This window comes from Triturus cristatus, chromosome 1_2 (genome assembly GCF_964204655.1).
Source record: "Triturus cristatus chromosome 1_2, aTriCri1.1, whole genome shotgun sequence".
NCBI classification, from domain to species: Eukaryota; Metazoa; Chordata; class Amphibia; order Caudata; family Salamandridae; genus Triturus; species Triturus cristatus.
The window spans coordinates 855970375-855983084 of record NC_140580.1 but is presented as its reverse complement, the minus strand read 5'-3'; the positions used below and the strand labels follow the sequence as shown (position 1 = coordinate 855983084).

The 12710-nt window shown below is 50.3% G+C and overlaps 1 protein-coding gene across 14 annotated transcripts in view; it reads left to right on the top strand.

Moving 5' to 3' along the window:
• The window catches only part of UBR4 (ubiquitin protein ligase E3 component n-recognin 4), a 1980383-nt gene that overhangs the window by 230633 nt on the left and 1737040 nt on the right, over window positions 1–12710 (top strand). For all 14 annotated transcript variants that reach the window (XM_085609056.1, XM_085609055.1, XM_085609054.1 and 11 more), the window contains exon 19: window positions 5978–6260. In XM_085609056.1, the coding sequence (XP_085465182.1) occupies window positions 5978–6260 (283 nt within the window). The remainder of the gene's footprint in view (window positions 1–5977; window positions 6261–12710) is intronic.

Sequence of the window (12710 nt, the reverse complement as noted above, 5' to 3'; positions counted from 1 at the left end):
TGGTTACTCCCGGAAGTCTTCCTGGACCGATCCTGCAGCCAAAATCGGCAACTCCCATTGGAAACGGGGCACCCAATGCCAAAACAGCAACCTGCACTTCGCCACCACTGTGGGTGCACCTTGTGTGCCAACTCTGATGCCGCTTTGCCCTGAGCCTAACTCCAGGAGCTTTGCTCCCACAACCTTGTGGCCTTTTTGTGAGCAGCCACCAACCGGAGGCCCCCTGTTCTCTATTGGATAACATTGGGCCTTAGCACTCTGCACCCGGCCTCCCTAGTGCCGCTGAGGGTGCTTTGAGAGTGCATCCTCGATTCTGCGGGAACCCTGTTTCTAACCCCAGAATACCAACTCCAAAACCTAAGTACTTACTGATAAACCGATAACACTGTTTTCTCCTATAGGGCTGCATTGACTGCACTCTCAAAGCACCCTCAGCGGCACTAGGGCGACCGGTTGCAGAGTGCTGAGGCCCAGTGTTATCCAATGGGGGCTAGGGGGCCTCCGGTTGGTGGCTGCTCACGAGCAGGCCACAAGGTTGTGGGAGCAAAGCTCCTGGTGTCGGGCTCAGTTCAAAGAGGGATCAGTTAGCACCCAAAGTACACCCACAGAGGTGCAGGGGCGGCTGGGTGGTGTTTTGGCATTGTGTGCCCTGTTGATTTCAACAGGTATTCTCCGGTTGCAAGAAACACTGCAGGCTCGGGGACGAAGATCTTCTGGAGGTGACCACCAGTTGGAGAGGTAAGTTGGGATACTGGGACACCGTCAGTTGGGCCAGCGGGTGCAGGGGTTCATTTAAGCATCGTGTTTTCCTTACAAGGTCCGGTCGTGGTAGGGGAGATCCTCCAGAAAGAGGCTGCAGGCTTCGCTTGGAGATTCGAGGCAGGTCAGAGATCACCAGATCTCAGGTCAGGATCGCCAGGGAGACCTCCTCGTGGTGTTGGGCCACTCGAACTCAGGTCGTGGGCGTCTGGTGCAGAGAAGTGCAGATATGGCCGGAACCAGTGTCTGTGTGAGCAAATCCGGTGCTCAAGGGAGACAGTCTTGATTTTGGAATGACAGGGCAGGTCCTTCGGGTTCTTGAGGGTTGCTGGCTTCAGGACACACTGGTATTTCGGTAGAGCAGGTACGAGATGCCGACAGGCCGGTAGGGCTGGGGCCAAGTCAGTTGTCGTCCTCCTCTTTGTTCAGCAAGGCTTCTTAGGTCCTAATCTTCTTCTGGCCGGTCCTTGTCCGAGGAGGCAAATTTCAGGGTTACCCTTAAATACTAGATTTAGAGGCGTCACAGGTAAGTAAAGGTCGGGACCAATAGGTCCCTTCCTTGGGGTGGGTGCACCCCCTATTATGCCACCCTCCTGCGGGAGGCAGGCATAGGGCTCTCTCTGGTTGGCTGGGTCCCCCCATCTGCAAGATGGTGGTGCCTGAGAGTTGTGCTTCAACTTGCCTCCCCCTCCTGAGGGGTGGGGTTGGCAAAGGTGGGCACATCTCCCTTCCTCACTTGGTTTTCCAGCTGTTTCTTCCACCCAAGGTGGGGGCCCGGATCGGTGGGGGCCAGTTGCTGAGGCCAGCAAATGGCTGGGGTAGCTCACAAACGCTGCAAGCCTTTGAAGCTTCCCCTTTGTGGACCCTGGGGGAGGAGGCTTGGCACCTCGTCCCAGCATGTGCATTGTTTCAGACCCCCGAGAGCAGCAGGCTCTCAACCCAGGGTTCCAGAAACCTGTCTGGTGGTGGCAGCTGGTGAGCAGCCACTCAGCCAGCATACTAGGGTTAGGTCGTTTTTCAGGGGCATCTCTAAGATTCCCTCTGAGTGTATTTTTCATTAAATCCCACACTGGCATCGGTGTGGGTTTATTGTGCGGAGAAGTTTGATCACAAACTTGCCAGTTTTCAGTAAAGCCATTATGGTGCTGTGGAGTTCGTGATGGCAAACTCCCAACACCATATACTCTTAATGGCATTACTGCACTTACAATGTCTGAGTTGGTTCAGACACTATAGGGGTATAGGGCTCATGCACCTGTTCCCTCACCAATGGTATAGTGCACCCAGCTAGAGGTGTGGCTGACCTATGCTAGGGCAGTGAGTTGTAGGCATGGGACACCGGGATGTGTGCCATGTCGACTGTTCACTTTGTTCTGCACCAAAACACACAGCCTGCAATGGAAGTAGAGTACTCGACAAACAAAAGAAACAAGTCTCAGAAAACAAGTCAAAAATATGACTAGGAGTACCGCTCTCTCTCGGATCTACGCTTGGTGGCGCGTAAAAAGAAAAAACTGACGTCAGCGCGCGTCTAAGTAGCTCCAACGCCATCTCGGCGGCTACGACGCCAGCGACGTACGCGGAGCCGCACAAATACGCCTACCGACGTGCAGGGGTACTGCTTAAGAAAAACTTTCCGGAACCAGTCTGACCCCTGGGGATATTCTAAGGTAAGGAATCTATCATTAACTAATGTCTCTTACAGATATATCGTTACACAAGTAAGTAGCTTGTGCTACAGGGCCTCTAAGGGTGACACAATAAGTGCCGCAGCCCTTGAAGGCCTTCCCTGGCCACAGTGCCTTTGGTAACTATGGTGCCATTTACAAGGGACTGACATGTGGCCAAAGAGTGCCAATTGGGTGTTGTATTAATACAGCTTAGGGAATGAACATAGGCCCTGTGTACTGGTTTGGCAGGAACCCAGGTCACACTCAAAGTACATCAACAGTTTGGCAAAAAGTGGGGGCAACCATGCAAAAAGAGTGCACTTTCTTATAGTGGTGCAATCTGATGTGTTGAAACCTAAGTTTAGTCTCGTTTAAAAAAACAACTCATAAGTTAAGCTGAAAGGCTTGGGACCTTTTTAGTCTATGCAACATTTTTGTTTTGTTGCAGTACACCCCCACGCTTTGCCTTGTATATGATGCAACTTTGACTGAAGTTGCACTAGGTTCCTGCTAACCAGGTCTCCAGTACCAGTGTTCTTTCCCTAAAAACTGTACAATTGTTCCCCAATTGGCCAAACCTTTAGCACCCTCTGTAAGTCCCTAGTAAATTATATCTTGGTGCCTGGGGTACTAAAGAAGGTCCCTAAGGACAGCAGTACGAATTGGGCCATGCTAAGGGACACCTCACCAAGCACATGCAAGACTACCATTACAGGATGCGTGTCATGGTGCAGATAAAAGTGAAAACACGACATGTCACACATCCCTGTATGCCAGGTCTATAACTCTACATGTGATATTTGTAAGTCACCCCTACAGTAGGCCTGACAGCCCTAAGACAGAGTGCTGAATATTACATGTAAGGGCATATCTGTGTGAGCAGATATGCCCCTGTGCTGGCTATTAGTCAGTACAAGTGACCAGGGAAGCCATTTTAAAGGATGCACAGGTGAAAACAAGTTCCCCAACTACATGATGGTTTCACAGAAAATAGGGATGATTGGTTTCAAACATCTCGTATTGTTATACCCACACTGATGCTAGTGTTGGATTTGCCAATACATGCACCAAGAGGGCACCCTAGAGGTGCTCCCTGAAAACCTACTAGTCTCTGGTGTTCTAAGAGACTGGTTTCTGAGACCCAGAATAAATGCATGTCTGGGAAGAGGGTGTAACACCGCCTCTCGCAGGATGGCCTGATGATTAGCCTCCCGGAGCCAGCAAGCTTCAAAGAAAACCAAGCCACCACAGCCCTGTCCTGAGCCTCCTTGGCACCTGGACAGGCAGGAAAATTACAGAGTCAGGTAGCCATACCACCTCCAGGTTAGTACCACACCCTAAGGTTTACAAAGAGGTGGATACGATTTTTCAGACGTAGCCATATTGTGGCATACTTAGGAATTCTGGCACAGGGTTATGCACACTTCCCCCAGGAAGTGGTCATGTAGGGGGGTGGAATGACCTCCAAGGGTCAGTGGTCCATTGGCTACTACCCTGCTCTCCCCTAATGCCCCTAAATTTAGTATTTAGGAGTGCCCCTGGCACCAGAGAAGCAGATCCTGGCAACCTACGAAGGATGATGTATTCAACCCAGATCTGTGACTGGGGGTGAGTGCCTGAAAAGTTTCAGCACTCCGTCCATCTCCTTGTGTTTGCTTTGTTCGCCCTAAGTTGGCAGGGTATGCCCAGACGTGGGTCCCTTGCTCACTTTGCCACTGGATTCAAGCTAGCCTGGCTGATGAGGGCTGTTAACCCGAAACCGGTCCCAGGGTGCTGGTTTCCGGTCCAGGGAAGACATGGATTGGCTGTTCGTGCTGGACTGTTCCCATGAGGCACATGGTCAAGACTGATTTGCATATAGCTGTGTCTGAACTGAGGTGGCGAAGTGAGCTAAAGAATGATGATGGATTCAACCCTATCTGTGACTGGGGTGAGTGCCTGAAAAGTTTCAGCGCTCCGTCCATCATCTCCTTGTGTTTGCTTAACCTACAAAGGATGACACGAAGAATCACAAAAGCAATAGACTAAAGAAAGCACCTGACTTGGCCCCAGCCCTGCTGTTCTGTCTGCCGTTTTCTATCAAACTTTTGCCAAAGGTGACTCATCCTACAGCTGTGTGCCTCCAAAACCTGGGAGGATTACCTGCCTTCAATAAAGATAAACATCTCCAGAAGAACAGCAGAATTGTTCCCTGCATCCTGCAAAAACGCCATAAGAAATGACTGAGGCCTCGAATGGCCCAAACCAGTCACCTACACCATGCACTGCACCCGTCGCCTGCAGCCAGAGTAGAAGTGGGTCACTAGTGTCAACAAGGTCCCTCACTCCTCCAGAGCTCAAGTCCATCGTGGTTTTACCCCTCCTGGACTCCCAGATGTCGCCTGCAGCCTCTGCACGCAGGCATCCTCGACCGCAACTGCTTCCGGTAAGAAAACCCAAGTTTCAAGTCACCTCTGTGAAAACATGGGTAGATATCAGACTTCTTGAAAGCAATGTTACAGCTAAATGATAATGCAAGGTTTAGAGCACTAGTCAACAAGATAGAGCCTATTGCATTTCCCAACACTGGATATGTGTCCTCCTCTGCAAGATGTTATTGGTCCTACAAAGTACTTTACTTTGTGTTTGATCATTATCGCAATTAAATAAATGAGCCAAGCCTGTTCTATAGGTTCTTTTCCAATGATTGTTTACAGTTACTCAGCCATATATAACTTCTGTTTGTTCAACATAAATTTAATTTAATCTATGTTCACTTCGCTTTTCAAAAACAGACCCAAGGAAATGGACATACATGCTCTGCAATGAGCATATCTCCATGCAAGCAGATGGATTCATTCATATAAAGCATAACTCCTGAAGAAGGGCACTTCTAGTAAATATCAGCCCTTGATATGAACACACAGATAAAATGAACTGAATGTTGAATGAACTGGAGTTCTATATCTGACGGGTGAACTATAATAAAGACCACTGGTTGGGAAACTATTAAAATAACTGATTTATATCACACAATTCTAAGAATGAACATCAAAACATGAGAAAGTATTGTGCTTGATGAGTGCACAAGGACAAGTCAAGATAAACATCAAAAGCAAAGAGGGCTAACTCAGTAGGGTCTCATTAGCAATTATTCTAGGGTTGGTTACAGACATCCCTATGATGAACACCTACAATTTGATAAATCTTGCCACAAATGAGCTGGGAAACCTAGTTGGAGTAGTAATGTTCTTTACAAATGTATTTCCAGAATGGCCACTGTATGACAGACTATGCACAGCATATGATTTAATAACTATTCAAGATGCAAAATATTGTTATGGCTATTATTTTTACACAGCACTACCATTGAACCACAAAGCTATCCTCTATTGCCATATTGCGAAGTTAATTTCCGTACTTTCCTCTGAGTCCCTCTATGCCTCCTTTCATCTTTATTTTTCTCCTTACCTACTGTTTCTCTGTGCCTCTTTTCACGATTTTACCTGCTTACTTGGGTGTAGATATTTCTTTAGACATAAATCCTTTCACCACTCTGTTTCCATCAGGTTTATTGGGACTCTAAAGCAAAATGCCTTGCAAGGTGTTGTCCCTGGTGACACAGAGGATCTGAATGTGGATCACGTACAGCTTCTATTGCTTATCTTCCACAACTTCTCGGATAAAGGTCGCCGCTCAGTTTTTAACCTCTGTATACAGACCATCTTGGAACTGGCCAGCAACTTGGAGTCCCAGCTTCCGACTGTGCCTCTTCTCTTGGCCCGTCTGCTGCTAGTCTTTGACTATCTCTTGCACCAGTACTCCAAGGTTCCTGTCTATCTCTTTCAACAGGTAAGAGGCATATCATTTTCAGTTTTTCAGTTGTCTTTTTTTTTTCTTTCAATTCTACTGTACCCCTTTGTCTGGAAGAGGAGAATGGGAGGAAAGGAATCTCGGTAGAACTGTGCTGTCACGCAAAGGGTGCACATAAGCGCATGTCATAATTGATACTACTTTCTTTTGTGTTAATTCTGTGAAGAAATACCAGTGAGTGACTTTCTAAATGCTTGTGAAGTTATGCTGCTGGATTTCCGGTGACACTAGAGAAACTTCGGGAGTGGAGTCCTATTGATTTTCTCAGCAGAAGTGATATTGCTACCTCTGCATCGTCTGCTCTGTTTTTTCTCCGGCATCAAAGAAGCAATACCATAGATTTTTTTTTCTAGGATTAGTTTAAAGAGATTTTATTTGTCTTGATTTGGCACTGTGCACAGAACACATTTTAAGCCTTGCACGGATAAACAGAAGGTTCGAGGCATATGAGCTGCAGATGACACACTAGCATAGTAGATCGCCATCTGGTGTTGGGCTCGGATGCTTGCAGGTTGTTGTTGTCTTGGACGAAGTCTTTGTAGTCACAAGATAGGTGACTCCTCCCTTGGACGATAGTGCGCATGGGCATCAACTCCATGGTTAGATTGTTTTTTTCCGCCATTGGGTTCAGATGCAACTTTTCCGCTCCGGTTGGAAATCTCAATTCCAAGCTTCTCGAAGCGCAAAATTTACAGAAAAACCATCGAATCACCTTCATCGGCTCGATTCCGGACGTCGACGCGGGTCGCTGGGCCTATCCACGCCGTAAGGCCTACGGCTCATGGAAAGGACGCCTTTCAAAAACTACCCCCAGTGTGGAGCAAACTTTCCGCACAGTGACCATCACAAGGTCTGCAACCTGTGCCTATCACCTGAAAGCGACTAGTCCAGCTGTCCAGCATGTGCATCCTTTCGATCCAAAAAGACCATCCGAGATCGAAGGGCTAGAAGATACATCATGGCACAGAGACCAGCTCCGGAACCAGAGGACATCTTTGATAAAGGCCCGATGTCCCAGAAGAAGATTCAGAGTACCTCAATCATCTCCGAGGCAGAAGACTCAGATGACCTCATCAACGTGTGTAATACTGCCCCTGCCCCAACCCCTCCAAAACCAAAGGCAGTGGTCAAGACTTCGCCTGTTGGCCCCAGTCGAGACCGAAAACGTCCTTCAGAAGCCCCGCCTCCGGGCTCGGCTCCGAAGAAAAAAGACAAGCCTTCCGGTAGCTCGGCACCGACCAAACCGCATGTGATTGTCCCGCCGGCACCTTCGGCACCGAAGCCAAAAGAACACTCGGCACCGAAATCGGCTCCGACACCTTCCACCTCCAAATCTGCTCCGAAAACGCCGAAGCCCATAGAAAAGCCGGCTTCGAAGGTTCCCAAGCCTAAAGATCCAGCTTCGGCTCCGAAAATAACATCCTCGGCACCGAAACTAACAGCTAAGGACTCTAATACACCTCCTAAAGCCAAAACAAATAAGGATCAACCACAACCTCGCTCGTAACCGAAAAAATCGGCACCGAAAACTGTTACCGACGAACAAGAACTTTTTCACCCAGATCCCATCGAGCTGTGCCATGTCAAAAAATGAAAACTGGACACACCATCTACTCCAGTTCCTGTACACAAGGACTCTGCAACATCGCCTATGCCCCCTTCTCCTACACTGCCTTCTAACCCATCTCCTCTGCCTACACCACCCTTACCTGTACCTTCTCCACCACATACACCACCTCCGGATGATGATGATGACCTAGGGGGTGGGGGTGATCCTAATGACCCGTTCACGGATCCAGATACCTCACCACTTGATGATTGGGCATTCCCTATCCCAACAGACCTACCAGACCCACAGCCATATCCCTCAAAACCATCTCCCCTAGATGATCACCTGGGGTTTGGCCAATTATTAAATAGAGCGGCACTTTTTCATGGTGTTACAATGCACTCTGACGCACCAGAAGAAGATTTCCTCTTAGATACTTTTGAACAATCTCAAAAGTCAGTGCAGATATTTTGCAGCGTGAATCTTTCTGGATTCACTATGCTGTGCATTATTCCGCGATCTTGTGGTTGGGTCCGGATTCGTAGTCTTTTCTTTGTTTTTTTTTTTTTTTTTTTTGTAGCCCAGGTGGGCGTCGACGTCCACCATTTGGTGCACCTCCCGTGACGTCCCACCTTTGGGGCGCCATCTTCAGATTCTTTTTTCCGCCGTTGGGTCTGGATCGACATCGGGAAGCTCCAGAAATTCACTCGGAGGAAGAAGGAAGAAAAGCGAGTTTCATCGATAGAATCAAGAGAAGACATCAGGAATAGAACAGATTTCATCAGGAGCGCGAAGAAAGAGGACCAGCGAGCTTTTTCTTCGACAGCCTTGGAGAATGCACGCTCAGAGACCCTGAGCGAAATGGACAAGACGCCATTCAAGTTCTGCCCAAACTGCCACCACAAGTTCGCGCAGAAAGACCAGCATCCGGTCTGCAACCTCTGCCTACCGGTGGATCACCAGAGTATCGACTGCAACGCCTGCTCAGCCTTCGCGCCGAAGACACTCAGGGTGAGAGAGAGGCAGAGAAGAGCCAACGCCAACATGGATGGCAAAGGGAAACCCCCGACACTCTACGAGCTGGGCCTCGACACGGACGACGAGGACAACGTCGCCGAGACAGCCGAAAACTTCACGGTCGTAGAGACCGACAAGAAAAAAGAAGACGAGGTAAGAGAATCGTCGAGCGCAAGTCAAAAAACACCTCGAAAACACGAGGGGGACTCGAAGAAAACCGAGTCAAGGTCCACGAAGGGAGCCCCGGCGCCGAAAACTTCGACGTCCAAAGGGGGAACTTCGGACAAAAGGCCCAGCGGATCCTTACAAAAGGACTCCCTGGTGCAGAAAGACGCCGAAAGGCAAGGGTCGTCGAAATCATCCCATGAAACGGGCCGATCGACGCAGAAAGAACGTTCGACGTCGACGCAAGTTTCATCGAAAAGACCCGCGGTCGACGCCGAAAGCATCTCCGAAATGGAGAAAAAGAAAAGGCGGCTCGAGGCCGAAATGGAGAACATCCTTCAAAGGAAGGAGGAGTTCGACGCCAGGATGAAGGAATTCAAGATTCCAACGGTTTCATCGGCGGACGTCGTCGAGGTCGAAGAGGAGTTCGACGCCGAAGGGCTGACAAGGGATCTCGAAGAAGAAGAGGAGCCCTATTATGAGGAAGAAGCCGAGGAAGAAGACCAACAGTCGTTCTTCGAATCGGCGGCATCTACCAGCAACGACGTCGAATGGCACGATCTCGACACCGAAAACCCGGAAGAGCCCGTGGACACGTACCCCTCGAGGCCTTCGCCACCCGACGACATCGGGGTATACAATATGGTGGTGAAGAGCGCAGCACTGGCCTTCGGCGTAAAACTCGACGAGGAGAGGCCGAAAGCCGATTTTCTCGTCGAAACACTGCTCCCCATCCAGACTAGGAGTCAGTTCCTCCCCATGCTACAAAGCGTGATGAACCAGGGGAGAGAAGCCTTCAAGGAGCCTGCCACCTGCCGGTCGATCACACCCAGGACAGAGAAGAAATATAAGCACTCCTCCCTGGACCCACCTTACATCAAGGGTAGCGTCACCGCAGACTCCATCATAGCCTCCACGGCCAGGAGAAGGGCCAACGCTCCAGCAACTTCGGGCCCACCTCCGGATAAAGAGAGCAGGAGGATCGACCTCACAGGCAGAAAGGTCGAGAGGAACGCCGCAATGCACTGGCGCATGGCGAATTCGAATGCACTCCTCAATAGACACCAATACCAACACTGGGATGAGATGGGGGAGCTAGTAAAGCACCTCCCCGAAGAATACCGCCAGAGAGCCTCTCACCTGGTGGATGAAGGAAAGAACATCGCCAACTCCTGTATAAAGACGGCGTTGGATGGGGCGGAGACTTCAGCAAGACTCATGGCCATAGGGGTCACAGAGAGGAGGCATGCATGGCTAAGAATCTCGGGATTCAAACCGGAAGTGCAGAACAACATCCTTGGCACCCCCTTCAACGGAGAGACACTGTTCGGAGCAACGGTGGACGAAAAGCTCACCCAGCTCAAGAAGGAAAACGAGACAGCGAGGTCCATGGGGGCCCTACAGCTGAGGGGAATGAGACGAGGTAATCCCTCGAGGAGACCCTACGGTAGGGGTGCAAGCCAACAAGGGACATCGCACCAGGCGTTCCAACAAGGTCAGCAGGGCGAAGGTCATGGTAAAGGTCAGCAGAAGCAAAGCTGGCAATATCAACCTCGGGGCCAGTCCTTTCGCGGGAGAGGGAACGGACGTGGCCAAAGGAGGAGAGGGGGCGATCAGCCCTCCTCGAAGTGACTCAGCACGCAAGAAGACGCCTACCCTCGTCAGGTCCCCAAGGGTGAGGCGCAAAAAAGTGTCATCAGGGGGAAGAGAAGATTCAAGAGCCTACGAGCATACGTCACCAGTAGGCGGAAGGCTGAGGTTCTACCTTCAGGAGTGGCGGCGTATAACCACAGACAAGTGGATACGGAACATCGTGCAGTACGGATACTGCGTAGACTTGGAGAAAAGACCTCCAAACAGGAAACCGAAGGGAAGACAGAGATCTGCACAAGAACTGGCAATACTCAGAGAAGAAACGCGGAAACTCCTACAAAAGGGAGCCATAGAGGCAGTGCCGTTCGGGGAACGCAACAAAGGGGTCTACTCAAACTACTTCGTGGTTCCGAAGGTAGACGGAGACCTCAGGCCCATACTGGACCTCCGTTACCTAAACAAGTTCATAAGAACGCAAAGGTTCAAAATGACTTCACTGCAGGAGGTACTGCCACAGATAAGAGAAGGGGACTTCATGGTCACCGTGGACCTCAAGGATGCCTACCTTCACATCCCAATAAACAGAAGGCACAAGGGCCTTCTAAGATTCAACATCGAACAGGAACACTACCAGTTCACAACCCTGGCCTTCGGATTGAAATCAGCGCCAAGGGTCTTTACAAAATGCCTGTCGGCGGTAGCGGCACACCTACGAAAGCAGGGCATACACGTATACCCATACTTGGACGACTGGCTGGTCAAGGCAAACTCACGCGAGAAGTGCGAGAGGCACGCAAAACGCGTAACAGACACCCTCACAAATCTGGGATTTTCCATCCACTGGGGAAAATCATCGCTGGAACCGGAACAGGTAAAGATTTTCCTGGGGGCAAAGATCAACTCCCTCAACAGTACAGTAGTGCCCAGCGACAGGAGGACAGATGCCCTACTGAAGGAGACGCAGCTCTACCAGAAGGGGCGAGCTCTGACAGTGAGGGCGGTGAGCAAGATGATGGGGATGATGGCGTCCTGTATCCAGCTGGTGCCGAATGTACGCCTGCACATGAGACCATTCCAGGAATGGCTGCAACAGCAATGGTCACAAGCAAACGGAAGTTGGGAGGATCTAGTGGTTGTTACGCACGCAGTGCAGGAGGAGATAACTTGGTGGAACAGAGACAACATAACAACAGGGAGAAGCCTGACACCACCAAGCCCAACAGTGACCATTACCACGGACGCATCGCAGATGGGATGGGGAGCGCACATGGACAACCTCAGAGTGAGGGGTCTATGGGCTCCGGCAGACGCGGTCCGCCACATCAACTACCTCGAGTTGAAAACGATACTGCTAGCCCTGAAGGCATTCCAGAGACACCTGTGCGGCCAGAGGGTGTTGGTACAGACAGACAACACCACGGCGATGTTCTACATCAACAAACAAGGGGGGACACAGTCGTTTCCCCTCTCATCCCTAGCTCAGGAGATTTGGAGATGGGCCATACCTCTCAAGATAGATCTACTGGCAATTCACCTACCAGGGAAGGACAATGTGGAGGCAGACTGGCTGAGCAGGCAGACGTCAGCATCGCACGAGTGGGAGCTCAATGGCCAGGAAACGGAGAAAATCTTCCGGAGATGGGGGACTCCCACAATAGACCTATTTGCAACACGCCACAATGCAAAATGCCAAAGCTTCGCGTCCAGGCAACCAGATCAGCAATCCAAGGGAAATGCCCTATGGATAAGCTGGTGGAGGACATTTGCCTACGCCTTTCCACCGATACCCCTGTTGCACAGAGTGCTCGACAAGTGCAGAACCAGCAACATGACTCTGATCCTGGTGGCCCCACAGTGGGCGAGGCAGACATGGTTCTCACAGATTCAAGAAATGGCGCAAGGCAATCCGTACAAGTTCGAGAGGAGAAAAGACCTGCTCTCAATGCAAAACGGGGAGGTCCTGCACCCAGAGCCAGAGACCCTCAACCTAGCAGCATGGCTCCTGAAGACCTAGAGTTCGCACACCTAAGGTTACCTCAGAGCACTATGCGAGTGCTACGGGAGGCAAGGAAACCTACTACAAGAAAGTGCTACAGCGCAAAGTG